The sequence below is a fragment of the Macaca mulatta genome, chromosome 7 (assembly GCF_049350105.2).
Source record: "Macaca mulatta isolate MMU2019108-1 chromosome 7, T2T-MMU8v2.0, whole genome shotgun sequence".
NCBI lineage: Eukaryota > Metazoa > Chordata > Mammalia > Primates > Cercopithecidae > Macaca > Macaca mulatta.
In genome coordinates this window covers 126181514-126201441 of record NC_133412.1, presented here as the reverse complement: position 1 = coordinate 126201441, position 19928 = coordinate 126181514, and the positions used below count along the sequence as shown (strand labels likewise).

At 36.6% G+C, this 19928-nt stretch overlaps 1 protein-coding gene across 6 annotated transcripts in view; it reads left to right on the top strand.

The window, feature by feature from the left end:
* Positions 1-18641, top strand: part of DDHD1 (DDHD domain containing 1) — a 121566-nt gene extending 102925 nt beyond the window's left edge. For 3 of the 6 annotated variants that reach the window (XM_001083968.5, XM_077941033.1, XM_001083858.5), the window contains 5 exons: positions 1164-1239; positions 3741-3890; positions 6753-7005; positions 8025-8216; positions 15664-18641. In XM_001083968.5, coding sequence (XP_001083968.1) covers positions 1164-1239; positions 3741-3890; positions 6753-7005; positions 8025-8216; positions 15664-15845 — 853 coding nt within the window. In that variant the 3' untranslated portion in view covers positions 15846-18641. Of the gene's footprint in view, positions 1-1163; positions 1240-3740; positions 3891-6752; positions 7006-8024; positions 8217-10727; positions 10812-15663 lie in introns of all 6 variants that reach the window. The other 3 variants (XM_028851553.2, XM_015143714.3, XM_002805058.4) reach the window with 2 other exon arrangements.
* The last annotated feature ends 1287 nt before the right edge of the window (positions 18642-19928 follow it).

The window sequence follows — 19928 nt, the reverse complement described above, 5'->3', positions numbered from 1 at the left end:
TTTTTGGGGGGGGAGACGGAGTCTTGCTCTGTTGCCCAGGCTGGAGTGCAGTGGCACAATCTCAGCTCACTACAACCTCTGTCTTCCAGGTTCAAGTGATTCTCCTGCCCCCGCCTCCCCAGTAGCTGGAATTGCAGGCATCTGCTACCACGCCCGGCTCATTTTTGTATTTTTAGTAGAGATGAGGTTTCACCATGTTGGCCAGACTGGTCTTGAACTCCTGACCTTAAGTGATCCACCCACCTGAGGCACCCAAAGTGCTGGGATTCCAGACACGAGCTACTGTGCCTGGCCAAGTATAGCTTTAAAAAAATAATAATAATAATAATAATAATAACTTAATTCCATATTTACTAAATGTAAGTAGCTATGAAACATTGCAATTGAAAATGATGTTCATCACAGAGAAGGGTTAGACTATGGTTCACCTGTATTTTGGACAGTCATAGTTGTTAAAAAAAAATTGAAGTAGGTCAGGAGGCAATGAAATGAAAAGATCTCTAAAGTCTTAAGTATAGAAAAGAGAGATAGAACAGTATATATGAGGCCGGGCGCGGTGGCTCAAGCCTGTAATCCCAGCACTTTGGGAGGCCGAGGCGGGCGGATCACAAGGTCAGGAGATCGAGACCACAGTGAAACCCCGTCTCTACTAAAAATACAAAAAATTAGCCGGGCGCGGTGGCGGGCGCCTGTAGTCCCAGCTACTCAGGAGGCTGAGGCAGGAGAATGGCGGGAACCCGGGAGGCGGAGCTTGCAGTGAGCCGAGATCGCGCCACTGCACTCCAGCCTGGGCAACAGCATGAGACTCCGTCTCAAAAAAAAAAAAAAAAAAAAAAAAAGAACAGTATATATGGTATTAACCATTTGGTATAATTTTTTTAAAGGTGTATATGTGCTTGTATGTGACTCACATTTTACTACAAAAAAAGCTATTAACAGCAGGTATCATGACAACTGGGGGTACTTTTACTAATTATTTCATAAATTTTTATACACTTTCTGTACTATGGCAGAGACATTTATTAAATATTGTCAACCAGGATTAATGTGAGAGATAATGGTCCATCATCATCTGCATCTTTATACTTTAGTAAGCTAGCAAGCATCTAATATTTATGAAATTATAAATATGTATGTGTATATAATCTCATGCCCCTTCTTAGGCTGAAGGAAATAGAAGAACGGTTGCATGGATTGAAAGCATCATCTATGACACAAACACCTGCCTTAAAATTTAAGGTAAGGAAAGAGCAATGTGTTCTTCAACATTGATCTCAGTATTTTTTTAACGTCATTTGAAATATGCCGTTAGGATTCAAATGAAAGTTTATTGTTCTTTCAAAATAAATATTTATTCAACATATACTATATGTTGGACACTGCTAGTTTCTGGTTGTACAAAGAGAAGAATAGACAAGTCAGTTCCCCAGTCCTCAGGTTGTACAACACAGTATTATTAATGCTATTATCAGTATACAGAACAATATATGTACGAGAGGGAGGTTCTAACTTTGCCTGCAAAGGTTTACAAAGGAGTGATATTTGTACTTGGTCTCAGTAAATTAGATATTGCCCAGCAAAAGAAAGGAGAGATGCTATTCTGTGTAAGAGGAATGTCATAAACAGAGGCATGGAGGGGTATAACTTCATATACCCCAAGAAACATCAACTAATCTAGAATAGTGGTAAAGAAAAATAGAGACTGATGAGAAATATTTATTATTTAGAATTAAGAAATCATAATGACCACTTAGTTGGTCAGTGGTGAGAAAAAATCAGAGGAAGTATATGTGTAAAATGATTCCAGGGATGGAAAGCTGGCATTTCAATGGATGAACAATGTATGACAAAAGCACAAGACAGAGGTGCACAGGGTTAGCTTGGAGCTGGGCGAGCAAACTTAGTTTAGCTAGAATATACAGGAGTCAGAACAAGGACAGTAAGAGAGCAGGAATAGCTAGAAATAATCAACTTGTATTTGATATGGGCATTGGGAAGCTTTGCAGGATTTTTAAGTATCATAATTACCTGTTGAAAGCAGTGTTTTAGGAAAATGTGGCAGAGGTGTCAGCATTGACTAGACTATCGGAAAGGACATACCCTGTAGCTGAATAACAAATAACTTGTTTGCAGTGTTAAATGGGAAATGTCATAAGTTTCCTAATACTCATTTCCTGTTGAATATTTGCTCATGTCTAGTATACTATATTACCTCTTCTTGAAATGTGTTTCTTTTATCACAAGAACTTAACACACAGGTTAAGATGTGGAATGATGCAGAAATTGCTTTAAAACATGAGGAGTTTTTAAATTGAATCTATCTCCATTACTTACAAAGTGTTTAAGATATATATATACACACACACATGCACACACACATACACCATACATTTAAAACCTTATGGTAAGTTATAACATATTTTTAAAAGCCATAAGACTATGGTCTTTGGAGTAATCCCATTGTAGAATTTGAGTTTCATCTCTACCATCATTATTTTTCTTTTTTTGAGACGGAGTCTTGCCCTGTCGCCCAGGCTGGAGTGCAGTGGCGTGATCTTGGCTCACTGCAACCTCTGCCTCTCCAGTTCAAGTGATTTTCCTGCCTCAGCCTCCCGAGTAGCTGGTTTTACAGGCGCCTGCCACCACACTCAGCTAATTTTTGTATTTTTAGTAGAGATGGGGTTTCACCATGTTGGCTAGGCTGGTCTCGAACTCCTGATCTTGTGATCCACCCACTTGGGCCTCCCAAAGTGCTGGGATTACAAGCGTGAGCCACCGCACCCAGCCTATCAGACTTTTTATTCTCAAAAATAAACCAGGTTATGGCCAGGCACGGTGGCTTACGCCTGTAATCCCAGCACTTTGGGAGGCCGAGGCCGGTGGATCACGAGGTCAGGAGATCGAGACTATCCTAACTAACACGGTAAAACCCTGTCTCTACTAAAAATACAAAAAAAAAAATTAGCCGGGCTCGGTGGAGGGCGCCTGTGGTCCCAGCTACTTGGGAGGCTGAGGCAGGAGAACAGCGTGAACCCTGGAGGCGGAGCTTGCAGTGAGCTGAGATCGCACCACCACTGCACTCCAGCCTGAGTGACAGAGCGAGACTTGGTCTCAAAAAATAATAATGAAATAAAATAAACCAAGTTATTTCCCACCTTGGCTTTAGTTCATTTGGTTCTCAGTCTGGAATGTTATTCTTTCCAGCACCAATATCCAGCCTCAGCTGTAGAAAGCTTTTTCGTCTTTTACTGGCCAATGCAAATGCTACCTCCTCTATAAAGCCTTCAAAGTTGGAATTATTTTTTTCACTCCCTTAAAGCATTCTTTCCCTCTGTTATGCACATATTTTATTCTGCTTTACCCACAGGACTGTAAACTTTGGGTGCAGAAGCTGTGCCTTATTGGTCTTTATATCCATCACAGCACCTAGCGTATTACTTCGCACAAAGTAGTACCTCAATAAATATTTGATTAGTGTATACAAATATTTAAGAAAATGATCCTTATCTTCCTTGTATTCAACTTGTGTTAGATTTAAAGATAATGAAGTATCTCATGGAAATAGATTATTCTAGAATGGTTAAGGGGTAGCAGAGCCCATCTGGATAACTCTTATTAAAAATGAATATACTCAGAGATAATTTTATTATTTGTATTTTGCCATATATTGTCATGCCCAAATTTTGTTGAAAAATAACACTTCACCATTTTTAAACTTTAAGATGACTTTATCATTTTAGGTTGAGAATTTCTTCTGTATGGGATCCCCATTAGCAGTTTTCTTGGCATTGCGTGGCATCCGCCCAGGAAATACTGGAAGTCAAGACCATATTTTGCCTAGAGAGATTTGTAACCGGTTACTAAATATTTTTCATCCTACAGATCCAGTGGTGAGTTGCAATATAGACTCTTTTTCTCAATGTCAAATTGTTCCTAAAAAGAATCTATCAGCTGTGGCTCACGCCTGTAATCTCAGCACTTTGGGAGGCTGAGGTGGGCAGATCACCAGAGGTCAGGAGTTCAAGACCAGCCTGACCAACATGGCGAAACCTCGTCTCTACTAAAAATACAAAAAATTAGCTGGGCATGGTAGTGCGTGCCTGTAAGGCAGGAGAATCACTTGAACCTGGGAGGTGGAGGTTAGAATGAGCCAGGATCATGCCACTGCACTCCCGCTTGGGTGACAGAGTAGTGAGACTCCATCTCAAAAAAAAAAAAAAGCCAGGCGCGGTGTTCATGGCTATAATCCCAGCACTTTGGGAGGCCAAGGCAGGCGGATTGCCTGAGCTCAAGTTCGAGACTAGCCTGGGCAACATGGTGAAACTTCGTCTCTACTAAAATACAAAAAATTAGCTGGGCATGGCTGTAATCCCATCTACTCAGGAGGCTGAGGCAATAGTATCGCTTAAACCTGGGATGCAGAAGTTGCGATTAGCTGAGATTGTGCCATTGCACTCCAGCCTGGGCAACACAGTGAGACTCCGTCTCCAAAAAATAAAAATCTATCTAAGACATCTTACAAGGTGCCATGGAATTAATGAATAACACTTCATTTATCTGATTATTAAACGTGTGTTTTGGTTAATTTAGAGCTCATGAGATAAAATACCTTAGAGATGGTCTGGTTATGTTGCATTTGTAATACAAGAACATAATGTAAAAATATTATTCCCAGACAATTAATACAAGAGACAGGAGTCTACTGGACTTTCAAACCTTAACCAATTGTAATACCAGTAACCTAGAAACCATAAATCTTAAAAATCCTGCTCTAAATACTTTTTTATCTAAAATATGCTACAATATTGGAATGTGTTTTGTAGGCTCTCTGAAAAATGAAAATATTCAAATATTAAACATCAAAATAAAACTTTATTATAGCCTAATAGAATTGTAAAATGTTGGATTTTTCTATTCTCTATTATGTTTATGCTGTAAATATTTTTTTTAATGGAAGAACCTTGCATCCTGGTAAACAGTGTAATGCCAAGTAAGATTTTTAAACAAGAAAAATGTCCCCTTAAAACTTCTTTGGGACAAGGCTGGTTTAACTGAATATTAAACTATTTTAAATAGCATTTATTCTCTGAAAAAATAGCTTTATATAATTGTGGAAAGTCTTTTAAAGGATCCTTTTAGCTAGTACCAAATAAATGTAACATTGACTAACCATTTGAATTTTAGAAAATCTCCCATATAAAGACTTACAACTGCTATATTAACTTCACTGAACTGGAAGTTTAATATAAGATTCAAATACAAACTGCACAATCCTGGCCAAGTTATTTCTGAGACTGTATCTTATCAGTATGATGTAGATAATAATATTTTGCCTTCTAGGATTGTTAGGATTAAGTAAAATATATATATACACCCAGCTAGACAATAAGCATTTCATTAACATATACTCATTTTATTCATGGTCTCATAACTTGAAAGTGAATTTCAGTCCATAGGTCTGCTCTGAGCCCTGTCCTTTGTATATCTTAAACTTTGTTGTAACTTTAAAGAAGGGTTCCAAACTCATACATTTTTATTATTCATTTTATACTTTCTCTGTGATTTTTTTTAAAAATTAATACTTTGTTAAATAGTTTATGTCAGAAAGGTGCAAGGCAGTTTTTACAAATGTTATCTGTTCTTTCTCACATCTCTGTAAGAAAGGAAGTGTTGGCCAGGCGCCGTGGCTCACGCCTGTAACCCCAGCACTTTGAGAGGCCGAGGTGGGCGGATTACGAGGTCTGGAGATCGAGACCATCCTGGCTAACATGGTGAAACCCCATCTCTACTAAAAATACAAAAAAAAATTAGCAGGGCATGGTGGTGGGCGCCTGTAGTCCCAGCTATTCGGGAGGCTGAGGCAGGAGAATGGCGTGAACCCGGGAACGGAGGTTGCAGTGAGCCGAGATCGCACCACTGCACTCCAGCCTGGGCGACAGAGTGAGACTCCATCACAAAAAAAAAAGAGAGGTGGTGTTACCTCCTTTCTACATCTCAGGAAACTAAGGGCTCCGAGACCTAGTGACTTGACAAGCATCATGTGATTAATAAGTGACAGAGGCCGGGCACAGTGGCTCGTGCCTGTTATCCCAACACTTTGGGAGGTTGAGGTGGGAGGATTGCCTGAGCCCAGGAGTTCGAGACCAGTCTGGGCACCATAGTGAGACCCTATCTCCATCTTAAAAAATAAAATTTTTGAAAAATGTAAATTAAAAGTAAGTGGTAGAAGCCAGAATATGAATTGGGGGATGCTGATGCCATATCCATTGCCTTTTCTGCTGTCTCATCGCTACTTCACATCAGACAGATGCTCTTATGTTGGCATCTGATTTATGCTGTTACTATATCAATCTATTTTAAAATAGAGCTAAGGTAGAGCTTAAATAGAGCTCCTAAAATATTAAAAATTGGCTTTGTTTGCTGTTTCCCAGGATTACCATCTACTACTACAACTTTGCTCATGAGACTAAATAAATCTAATTGTTACATGATATCAGACCATAATAAAAATATTTCTCTGAAAAATTAATTGATAGACATTATTAGCCTAGACTGTTTTTCATAATCTCATCATTAGACCAACTGTATATTAACAGTGAACAAATAGAAATATACGTTTGAAATAACTATTGTTTTTTAATTAAATTCCGTCTCTGAGGCTTACATAGCATGCAATAGAGTAAGAACAGTTTATTAAAATCCAAGCATTGTGCTTTAACACTGTGTTTCTTTGAATTTTTTTTTTAATCAAGGCTTATAGATTAGAACCATTAATACTGAAACACTACAGCAACATTTCACCTGTCCAGATCCACTGGTACAATACTTCAAATCCTCTACCTTATGAACATATGAAGCCAAGCTTTCTCAACCCAGCTAAAGAACCTACCTCAGTTTCAGAGAATGAAGGCATTTCAACCATACCAAGCCCCGTGACCTCACCAGTCTTGTCCCGCCGACACTATGGAGAATCTATAACAAATATAGGCAAAGCAAGCATACTAGGTAATTTATCTTAAGTATTCCTTATCTATGCATATAAGCACTTTTATAGACATAAAGTTTGGGGAACTAGAAGCATTCTATGTATTAGGAAACTCCAAATAGTTAATCCCTGTGTCTAGAATTAACTACCCTCCCAATGTTCGTATTTAAGGCCCAAAAAGCTCAAAGGTCTCTGATTAGATCAGATCTTATAGTTTTAGAATATGAGATAGCTGGATGGACCAGTAAAAGCTGTTCTAAGTTCCTCGTTTTAATCTTGATCCTACCACTTGCTGCGAGATCTTAAACAAATAATATAGTTTTTAATGCTCTACTTGCTCATCTGTGAAATAAGAAAGCACTTGTGTCAGAGGGTACGCCTACCAACCAGTTCTCTGATCTATTCTAAAAGTCTCTCAAACTATGTAATTCCTGAGGGCAGCAAGGATGTTTAATTTTTCTTTGAATGATCTCCAGTACTAGCACAGTGTTTGGCTGTATCACTGGAACTGGATTATGTGCTATTTGAATCTATCCATTGCCTTTGGTTACAAGTTGCCTTAATATAAAGTCCCACAAGGTGGCACTATAAATAGGCTTTATCTGCTGGACTCTTTTGCTGTTTCACTTTCTCATATTAATACATTGTTGATGGCTTTTTCTTACATATCCATTTAAATTCAGTAGTAAGTATATCAATAGTAAATCTATACTCATATCAATAGCATGGTTCTTTTATTAAAGATTTTAATCTTGCCAAATATTTTAATAAACCATGATCACTTGAATAAAATAGAATCTTGATTCCTTTGTTTATATATTCCTATGTTATATTCCTAGAGCTTATACAACTGTCTTTCTATTCACCATTTTTATTTAGAAACCTGCAATATAAGTTATAATTTTCTTATGTTCCCACCCTGGAAAAACATGACTAGGGTTTGATCCCTCTGCCAGTTGGCTGTAATTATGGGTGGTGCTCTTTAGCTTAGCGTGTGGTGTAATTCAACAGAATGACTACCCTGCTTTGTGAAATACAGGGGCTGCTAGCATTGGAAAGGGACTTGGAGGAATGTTGTTCTCAAGATTTGGACGTTCATCTACAACACCGTCATCTGAAACATCAAAAGACTCAATGGAAGATGAGAAGAAACCAGTCGCCTCACCTTCTGCTACCACCGTGGCAACACAGACCCTTCCACATAGCAGTTCTGGCTTCCTTGATTCTGCATGTTAGTTCATACATTATTTCCTTAAGTTTATACTGTATCTTTTAAAACTTGGGGAGGGCAGGGGGGAGGTATAAGATATTAATACTAGCTAGTCAACTCTAAGATCTAAAGTGTGCCTTAGCTTTGAAAGAAAAAAATGCTTTCCTTCTGCTTATATTTTTAACAGTAATTTGCAGGAAAATGCAGTTTTACTTTCTGCATTGGTGGATTAATAGAATATTAATAATTAGGGCCTTGTGGCACAGGGTCTTAAACATCAAACATAAAACAAATCTCTTTAGGGTAAGTACCCCCTGAAGTTCATAAAGTAGATTCTTACTAATATGATCTTCTCAGTCTCAAAAATCATGTAATTATTGCTTTAGATCTGTGCGGTATCTGGTCTTGAGACTTTAAAAACTGCTATACCAAAGTCATCCTGCTTCTATTCAAAGCTTAGAAATTTTATTGGATCTGCTGAATGGCTTCCAATTCTATCCCAGTTACCTAGTGTAAAGCAGATATTGAAAAAATGAGTAAATAAATGGATAGTTATGTTGGACTTAGCATTATAATGGATCTTTATTTAAGCTTTCTCCAGTGGACTTATAAAGTTTGAAATGTTGAGTAGTTGTGAAACACTAATACACTTAGTATATATTTACTTCCAAGAGTCTGAACTTCAACATTATTTTTAGGTGTCTAGTAAAATAAAACTAAAACATCAAGTCCTATTTTTTCATCGCCACCTATAAAGAAATATAAATTCTGAAACTAGCTACTCCTTTTCTGTAACTATAGCAGGGAGAAAACTTTTCTTTCTCTAGAAATTTTTTAACAGATTATATTTGTTACTTATCATGTTGTGTTCTTACTGTGTCTGCTACTCTAAATTGTAAAATGATGGCATTCATTGACATCCATCCTTAGAAAGTTCAGGTGTGACACTCCTAGAGGCTGACTAATTCTTCCATAGTCAACTCCACTCCAGGATGAATTATTAATAGGGTTGAACATTCCTACTTGGGGAACAGCATTTTTAATTTAATTCTATCTGTGCCAGACTCGGTATCTAAAATTTTATAGTTGCAAGTCTGGAAAATTCTTTTTTAGACTTTGATATTTGCATTAAATATATTTTAGTTTTCCTATAAGAGTTCTCATACTATTTCTGACTTGTTTCTACTTAATATCAAAAATGTGACTGTGAAAATACAAAATTCTGTTGTGACATGCAGATGTCAAGAAAACTCTAACTCCTGAGAAAAATTAATTTCAAAGAATTTTGTAAGGTAGCAGATAAAAAGTCATGGTTTTCTGTAATGTCATTAATACACAACAGTACTGCTGGTAAACATAGAGTGAGGGAGGGAGCAAGAAGAACAGGGGTTTAACCCCCCAGAAAAAGGTAATGAAAGCTTATATATAGAATCTATAGGATCTGAGGGAATAAAACCTTTTTAGTTTTTTTTTTTCTGTTTAACGTCGTAATTTCAAAATAATAGAGAAACACCCAGTTTTTTCTTCCAGAACAGCAGTTAGTAGAAGTGCATAGCTGTATTGCATCTTTTTATTTTGAGAGCTTAACAAAATACATACTATGTCATTCTTACACATAAATTCTTTGATAGTCCAGATGGTAAATTTGTTGTCAGCAAGACGCAATGTGAAGTAATCATTGAGTCTTACACATATTCATATATTACCCATACTTAACATATTATACATATTACACATACTCACCTCTAGATATAGATATAACTATTAAAATTAGACTATTAATTATAATAAGATTCTGCCTTTTAAATCCTATTCCCAAGATTTGCTTTACTAATTATTTGGCTTGCTTCAATAACGCAATCTGTGTAATCATCATAATTTCTCGTCGTAAGTGCTGTGTCTTGGCTATATCGTGCAAATCATAAAACTTTTCTTCATTAAATCTTCTTTCTGAAATGTGGTCATTGTAATTAGGTGATTCTGACTTCCCTCCTTCCTTCTACTTACATTGGTTGCCTCATTTCTTCTAGATAACCTTTATTCTGAAGCTACCGACTTTGATTCACTTGCTATTTGAGGGTAAAGTGGGGCACAGGCTTAGAATTCATGATCTGTTTCTTTATGTGAAGAATGAGTGTTGTCAATTGAAACCTATTTTATTTTCATCCAGTTGAAGCATCTTACATAGCTATTCTTCATTTCTTTTGAAAAGTCTAGACTTCTTTTCTAACATATAATGCAAAGATCTGTTTCTTTTAGCATTGTTTTGCAACTAGGTTAGGAACTAAATTAGCTATGAATTTGGGGAATATCTGGGTGTTAACATATTATGAGATTATATTTCAAGTTACTTATGCATACATTTTCCATGAAAGAGCTCCTTACAAAAATTTAGATGTGTACGACTTTATGTGTGCTAGATTTAGTCAACTTATTTGGGAGTGGTGTTCTAACTTTTGGCCACTACATCATTGAAGGCCATTTTTAATCATCAGCCAACGCTTTACAGCATCTTGTGTTTTTTTTTCACAGATTTCAGACTTCAAGAATCGTTCTTTAATCTCCCACAACTTCTTTTTCCGGAAAATGTAATGCAGAATAAAGATAATGCCCTCGGTATGGTATATGTCAGGAATAGCATTCAGAATACTATAAAAATGATCTACTTAGAGTTCTTCTGCTCGTTGAAAAATTGGATCAGTTCTTCTATGAGATCAGCTTCAGTGTTACCATTATAGACTATTTTATGTGTATTTTCTTCCCATATGTTCTAATCTTAAATGGTAGTGGTTCTAAAACCTGAAAATTGAGTAGCCACTTAATGTGCTAAAGTATACTCATGTATACTTCTACAAAGAAGGAACCTGAAGAAAAGCATAAGGTCATTTTCTTTCTTCTTTATTGTCCTAAAGGCTCCAAAGAGGTTTGCTATTTCTTTTCATTTAATACATTTAGATATAAAAGGGTTTCTGATAGTACAAAGAATGTAATCATTCTTGGTTATTTCAGGTATCAGTAAATTTACCACTTAGCGTTGTAGGTATGTCATAGCTGATTGCTTTCAACACAAATATTTAATGTAGTTTAGGGGAGTACATTCACTTTAAAAAACAGTATTCTTAGATGTAAGAGATATTTTTAATCTCTTAATTTTCAGTATATTCTAAATGTATCACTATGGATTAACTTTAGCAGTTTAAAATTATTTTTATGACGAACTTCTGATTCCTTTTTCCACAGCTTCTCTTTTTTTAAAAAAAAAAATACTGGATTTTGTCTTTGACAAATCACGTTACAGCATTTTGCGGTTTGTTTGTTTGTTTGTTTGTTTTAATGTTTTAACCACATCTCATTTTACAGTTTCTTTATTTGATCACCAATTTTCATAAATTTTTTTCAATTAAAAAAAAAAACTCTTTTACTACTTCAGTTTGTGTTGATCTAACTCAGTGAATTCCCCTTAAGAAATTATCTTACGTAAGTGCTCTCTCTGGTCTCTGCCCAAGCCAGCCTCTTTCATAAAGAAAGAATTTTATTTATGTTGTTTGCATTTTTGGTTGGAGAAAGGAAAATTAATTCACTCATATATTTGTCCTGCAACCAAGTAGCCCATATATCCAATATCTCAAAACCATCCTACCTAGCTACCTAAGCAGTTAAACCTGTAATCATAACTACACAAAATGATTCTGGTGGTAATATCTATATGGCTTCTTTTTGCACTTCCTGTTTTTATTCACTCAACAATTGTTTACTTCACTGTTTACCTTGAGCCAAGAGACCATGGTAATCACTAGAAAAGATAAGATGAAACAAATTTCAATTCTGCCTATAAAGATGCTAGTGTGAAAATTATCTATTTTCTAGAGAGCATAAACTCTAGTAGGGAAGGTAGATAACTGCATAAGTAATTATCATATATGGTAGAATGTGATGAACCACAAAACAGAGGTATACTAAAGGACTCTCAGTTCTAAGGAATGAAAGATTGCTTTCACCTGGAGAAAGGTCTCAATCATTCATACGGAGAAATGAATGGCTAGATTTGTTGGACCCTTCACAATTTGGTTTGACAAAATTTTCTAGTCAAAGTCAGAACTACTCTGTTTTAATCATTCCTGGTTTTTCTCAAGAAAACTAACATATTTCCCTTCGTGCCCCATGCTTCCCACCTCTGCGGTTTTACTCATGCTGTTTGTTCTCCCTGCAATGTCTTTTCATCTCTACATGTCCAAATCCTCCTCCTTCCAGAGAGCCTTTTATGATTTCTCCAGGTGAAAGCCATCTTTCATTCCTTAGAACAGAGAGTCCTTCACTGTATCTCTGCTTTGTGGTTCATCACATTCTACCATATATTATAATTACTAATTATATGTCTGTTGACAAGCCTTGTGCACACAATAATTCTCTGATGAAAGCACACTACTGATGACACTTGACCTTCACACTATGGAGATTCCTTGATTGTCAAGCACTTCCACATGGAATGTGGCAGATACTCTACTTTGGAGAACAGGGAAAGAAATAAGCCCATGTATGTGACACCCCAGAAAGAAAATAATCCATGTTTTAAAACAGTTTAAGCAGAGTTGATGATTGTTTAAAAACACAGTTTCTTTTCTCATTTTTACTTCTCTTCAACTGTTTAGAAACCTGATTCTTTTTTTTATGGATAGAGAAATTCTGTCACTTGGGCATTCCAGAGAGAAAAAGGAGTGATGATTTTATGTTCTCCTTTTTTTTTTTTTTTTTTTTTTTTTTTTTTTGACCTAGCTCAGCTAGAGAAAGCAGGGAAAAACTACCAACCTGTATGACAACACCCATTCTTGAGATGGTAATAATGAGAAAGTAGGTCCTAGGCTACTCCATGTAGATTTGAGTCTACTTTGGCCAAGAGCTGATCTCACAACACATATAGAATGGTGCTGCCAGATAGACCCTCACTCCCTTGGGAACTCCGTGATCTACCTAAGAGAGAGAAAAGATGGAACATAGGCCCACCTAGTTTCATCCATCCACCTGTATAACCAACATACATGTGAGGTCCCCTGCACTGACAGCCAGACTGCCTGGAATAAACTTCTTCAGGGAGGACAAGAAACTGAAACAGGTTCATCAAGTACAAGCTAGCTTCCTAATACCCATTTTGATGGAGACAACCTATAGATAAGTATAGAAGGATAGAGGGAGCCAATCTGGTTAGTGACACCGAGTAAAGTCCCTTTAAGTGATAAAATGATACGGGCACATAATATAGGACAAGAATGAAATTTAACATTTGAGTGTCTACTCAAAGGCAGTGTTGTAAGACAGTAATAGCACATTAAGAAGAATTTCAGGAACATAAAATCAAAGTGGAGCCAAATAACACGTGTTATAAACAGGAAATATCTTCCTTTCTTTGACTTAAAAAACAGAATTATAACTGAAAAGTGTTGGACTAGGAAAACATTATGGAGTGGCATTTGAAAGTGAATTCTTAAAAATTATAACTTTTTGGTCTTCACTAATATTAACACATTTCCCATCTGTTTTTCATCTTCTTTTTCCTTTGTAATTCATCTTGACTCATCTTCATTGTGCTTGAGCATTCCAGTTTCTTGTTCTATTTTTATCTTCCTGTCTGTTGTGTCAGAATGTACCTACAAATCTAATACAAATGTCCCATGGAATACAAAAGATTAGGACATTTACTAACTCACTAGTCCACATGGATTTCAGCTATTTCTGACTTGTTATTGATTAGCTTATTGTAATTTAAATTTTAAAATGCAGTCCAGGCCAGGCACGGTAGCTCACGCCTGTAATCCCAGCACTTTGGGAGGCTGAGGCAGGTGGATCACAAGGTCAGGAGTTCAAGACCATCCTGGTCAACATAGTGAAACCCCATCTCTACTAAAAATACAAAAAAATTAGCTGGGTGTGGTGGCGGGCACCTGTAATCCTAGCTACTTGGGAGGCTGAGGCCGGAGAATCACTTGAACCCGGGAGAGGGAGGTTTCAGTGAGCAAAGATTGTGCCACTGCATTCCAGCCTGGGTGACAGTGCGAGACTCTGTCTCGAAACAAAAAAAAAAAAGCAGCCCAAAAAACTTAGTAAAAATCCCAGGTCAATGTATTTCACAAGTATTTTATAACCTAATTGGTATTTATACCACTTAAGTGTAAACCTTCTCTGAAAATGTGTAGCTAGATTTATGAACATACCTTGTAAGAAGAGCATAATTGAACAGAAAAATAACAACTGTATAAGCATTTTTAAATTACCAAATGGTATTTTCACAAAATACCTATTTAAAATAAGCATTAACTAAGCATTTATATGAAGTATTTCCCTAGAGTATTATGATTTCCTATATATGATTGCCAAATTCCCATTATAAATCAAAACCCAACTTTTTCTCCAATCTCCTTCTTAATTTGTGCCAGTTTTACTCTTAAAATCCTTGTGGTGCTTGTTCAGGGGCAGACTTTACAGTGTCTGGTTGGTAACGATTTGAGTATTTTTGTTTTGTTTGTAACATAGACCCTTCAGAACACTGTATGGCTTATTAACAGTCTTAAAGGAGTTCCTAAAGATCAAGATGTCATTTTTCTTAAGTGTTTATCTCTAAGGATTTATTAAATGAGTTCACTGAAATTATCTTAGAGCCTTGATTTATTAAGGTGATTTTTCTCTAACAGGTATTGCAAAGACTTTCTGTGGGTTTTAGAAAATAGCTGATTGAATTCACTGAATTGTTTGTGGACAGCAGTGTTACAAGCAAAGTCCTTCCTCCCAAGAATCACCACTGCTCCTCCCCGTTTAACTTTCCCAGCCACCCTGCATGTTCTTCTTTTGTTGAACAAACACTTAATGAGCATTTGTATGTCCCAGGCACATGTTAGACCCTGCTGATTGGATGGAGACTAGGGTTTATGGGGGTTGCCTGTGAGGCATTCAGCCTAGTAGAGAAGAAAGCATTCTAGGACTGTACACAGATGGTTATCTTCTAACATATCCCCCACACAACCAGTGGATATATAGGGCCTCCCTAAGGAGGAGATTGAATGATCTCTTGCACTCCCACGGGCATTATTGCATGTAAGCCTGGCCCTTAAATCTTCAAGAGGGGTGTTTTCCTTATTTTACAGATTAGGCACAAGGATTAAATGGTAATGCCAAGTTTTGAAAGCAATATTTTTAACTCTGAAAATGTTCTATGATATACCAAGTGATTTTTTTTGTCTTCCTTTATTATTTCATATTAACTTTAGCATACAAAGGAAAGAACTTCACAAATAGAATCCTATACTACTGAGACTCTTTTAAGTGTTTTTCTTATAAGATGATAATGGAAAGTCACTTTTTAAAAAAGTGACAGAATCACTTCTATTTAGCTAAATTTTTACTCTCAACTCTAGTAAGTCTATATAGAACATATTTTATTGTAATCTGTATTCATTTGTTTAACTTCTTTTCTTTTTAGTGGAGTTGGATCACAGGATTGATTTTGAACTCAGAGAAGGCCTTGTGGAGAGCCGTTATTGGTCAGCTGTCACGTCGCATACTGCCTATTGGTCATCTTTGGATGTTGCCCTTTTTCTTTTAACCTTCATGTACAAACATGAGCACGATAATGATGCAAAACCCAATTTAGATCCAATCTGAACTCTCGAAGGACATGAATGGCCTAAAACTGATTTTTTTTTCCTGTTAAAATGTGTGTGTCAAGATACGGAGATTTCAGGGTTAAAGTATATTTTAGTTTTGTTTAGGGCAACAGATATTTGAATTTAAAAGCACTTTATTTAAAAAAAAAAAAGTTTTCAGTTCTGAAGAAGTTATTTACAGTTTCTATCATTCTAATTATGAGTCTGACAAAACCTTCTCCAGAGAATCAAGCAAGACCTGGATGTGAAGAAGGTTTGGGTAAACTGCATGTAAAGGCTACAAATCACAATCTGATTCCTCCCAAATATAAAGGCATATGGAACATAATGTATTAACCAAAGTATGTTATAAATTAAAAATGATCAAGGTTCAGCATATTCTATATGGAGATCGCAAGGTGGTATCATTGTTTTAGATTTCTATGAAGGCTTTCATTTTTACATCCCTTTGAAAAAATATAACAGATTTAAAATGTTTTGAATTTAACTTGTTTAGGAAAAACTAATGCTTAAAACAATATTTGAACTACTGTATTTATAATTTATTACCTCTAATTGCTTTATTTCAATGTATGAGACATGACTTTTAATGTTTGCTTTGAACATAATTTAAGAGCCAGATTTATTTTCTATAGTGTTAAACCCTTTTTTCTCAGAACTCCATCTTTGTACTCTTCAGATGAATATATAGACACTGTGGCATACATTATTTTCTTTTTTCATTAAAAACTTATGGCTTCATACAACACTAGTTCAATTTTTTAAATAAACTTTTTATTATGTTACATGTACTTCAGGGAAAGCTAAAGTTTCTCTAAACTTGACACAGAGTACTCCATAATGGGTACATTTCATTAGCTTTATTAGAAAACTAGTAAATGCTTTTGAATAGGTAGTATGACAGCTGTTTTAAATGTGCAAACATTTGTGTGCCAAACAACATATATGAAGGAATGGGATGCCACTAACTAGTGCACATTGTTTCTAAATGTGCCATTGAGACACAAGGCACAGTAAGTCAGGATTCTGAGGCATTGGAAGGGTTTTCTTCAGCTGTAATTGTTTCCACAGTGCTTTTCATCTGAGGGGCTCAAAGTTTAAGAGGAGTACATTCAATAACCCATGTACTAGCTCCTTGAGGTAAGTAAATAAATCTTGTTCTCATGTTACATGTTAATACACCAAGGCCCAAAACATTTAAAGTGCCTTGAATTAGATTACATCACAAATCAGAAAAGCTTGGATTGGGCTGGTCACCGTGGCTCATGCCTGTAATCCTAACACTTTGGGAGGCCAAGGTGGGAGGATCACTTGAGCCCAGGATTTCAAGACCAGCTTGGGCAACATAGTGAGACCCCCTTCTCTGCAAAAAATGACAAAAATTAGCCACTTGTAGTGGTGTACACCTGTAGTCCCAGCTACTCGAGATGCTGAGGTGGGAGGATCACCCGAGCCCAAAAGTTCGAAGCTGCAGTGAGCTCTGATCGCACCAGTGCACTCCAGCCTGGGTGACAGAGCCAGACCCTGTCTCTAAAAAAGAAAAGCTTGGGTTGAAGCCAGACCATACTCTTTTATATGCTGTTCAATGACTTAATTCACATGTGATCTTTAGTAGTTTGCAAACAATAATAACAGAAGTTGCAATTCATAATTAGGATAAATGACCATGAACCCAGTGTTTCCCTGCTTGATTTCTAGGTTCTTGGATTCTCACACAAAAGAGGAGTTACCTAGAGGGGATCAGTAGCCATCCCTGTTGCACACAACCCTCACTTCTGAGTGGTTTCCACTAGGTTCCACTTAAGGTGCTGTCTTTTCTTGTCTTGCAAGGAATTGCTTAGCTTCTCAATAATCATTGTCAAACTGGGAGCAAAGTTGGTCAGCTGTATCTCTCACCTCCTCCTTTCTTCATAACATAGTAGAATCTGTGACTTACTTGTAGGTTTTACTTAGCACTTCAGTACTGTTGGCTGCTTTGGCCTTTTGTTGAATTTGCACAACAACATAAAGCACTTGTTTTTGATGTTTAAAAAAAATTCCAAGGCTCCATGACCAAGTATGTGACTCACTAAGAAACCCTTGCTATAAAAGGCTTTTGATGAAATCTTAGCAAAGCTAAAGTAATCTCTAACTTAGAGATTCCTATGAACTCAGGTCATTTTCATAGCCTGTTTATTTTGTAGATCTAATTTAGTTCTCAGGAAAATTAAACTCATGCTATATGACTGTATCGTTAAAGGTACTTGAGCATATGTTGCTGTAGGTGGTATGACACTCAAATGCATAAGAACTTTATGGGATTTATTCGTAACCACTAGAATATGAAGAGCCCTTTTTACCTGAGAAGAGTGAAATTATGTCAAACCTTTTAATTTGATATCACTGAGTAAAAGGTGTGTTCCTATAGCCAGGGGAATATGCCTGCTTTCTTTTTTTCATATGGAGAAAACAGTCAAATTTAACCATCTGGAGTTTATTTGAATTCTTGGAAAGAGCAATATTCGAAACCTTTTCAAAAATAAGATGTTCTGGACTACTGGATGGATGTTTTGTTTTCAGTTCATTATTTCATCAGTAGAGATGGTGATTTTGGTTTTGTAGTATCCTTGTTTCTATGTCTGTGCATGTTAATATTGGATGTATTTGTATATACTTAATATACAGACTGTGTGTCATTCTGGCTTGATTAGAAGCTAAGTCAGTTACTGAGTAACATTTTGCAACTTTATTCCAGCAAGTACTAAATCGGCCAAAAAAAGTTTTGTTTTTGATACCATTAAAATTTTATTCTCTATTTTGTGTACATGCTATGATGATTCTCCCGAGTACTGATTAGATCACTGAACTTTAGTTAGGTTCCCAAGAATTATTGACGGTTAGAGTAAGAATGTCTTAGATTAAATCTAGCTTTGTTTTTACTTTAAAATTAGTCTTGCTAAGCCTTATGTTCATACTTTCTTTTCAAGAGTAATTTTGTTTATAATCCAGTGTTACTGTATTTTAGGACACAATTTAAAAATACACTGGATTTTGGCCAGGTGTGGCAGCTCATGCCTGTAATCCCAGCACTTTAGGAGGCCAAGCAGGGAAGACTGCTTGAGCCCAATAGTTGAAGACCAACCTGGACAACATGGTGAAACCCAGTCTCTACAAAAAATACAAAAATTAGCTGGGTGTGTTTTCACACATCTGTGGTCCCAGCTACTGAGGAGGCTGAAGTAGGTAGGATTGAGGGGAGGTAAAGGCTTCAGTGAGCCAAGATTGCACCACTGTACTCCACCTTGGGTGACAGAGCTGAACCCTGTATCAAAAAAAATATGTATATATGTATACACACACACACACACACACACACACACACACACACACTGGATGTTCTCATAACTGCTCTTTTGTATGTGAAGCAAGCCTTAGGAATCTTATGTTTTACTTCTTTCTGTTAAATGGCATCTGTTATGTTTTGAAGTACTCACACTGAACATGCTTCATGCTGAATACTCACACTAAAGGCCTCAGACGTGTAATCATTCATCCTTAGTCTCTTTTTTCTCTCTGTTTCCTCATTGGGAGCTAAAGCATCCTAGTCTACAAGAAACTTAACACACCATACTCCAGCTTTGCATCACCTAACCAGTAGACAAAAGGAAAAGAAATTGTCAGTGCAGTATCAGAGCTGGTGCCTCTGTTCATTCCAGTGTTAGTACATGAGCCCCTTCCAGTGGAATCAGATCAAGCCAAGAAATTTTACTGTAAAGTCTGTAGTAGAAGACAAGTAAATAAATTTCTTTTTGATCAATTAGATTGGTATTTCTCTCTTCTCAGCTAATGAGTAAGGCATGTGGACAATAGAGAAAACTAATTTGAGTGTATGTATTAAAATTGCTCTTCTAAAACAACGTAAGATATTAAAGATCAAGGCAGAGCAAAAAAGAATGTAGCAATCATATGCTAGAAAAAGGGCCGGGCGCGGTGGCTCAAGCCTGTAATCCCAGCACTTTGGGAGGCCGAGACGGGTGGATCATGAGGTCAGGAGATCGAGACCATCCTGGCTAACACAGTGAAACCCCGTCTCTACTAAAAA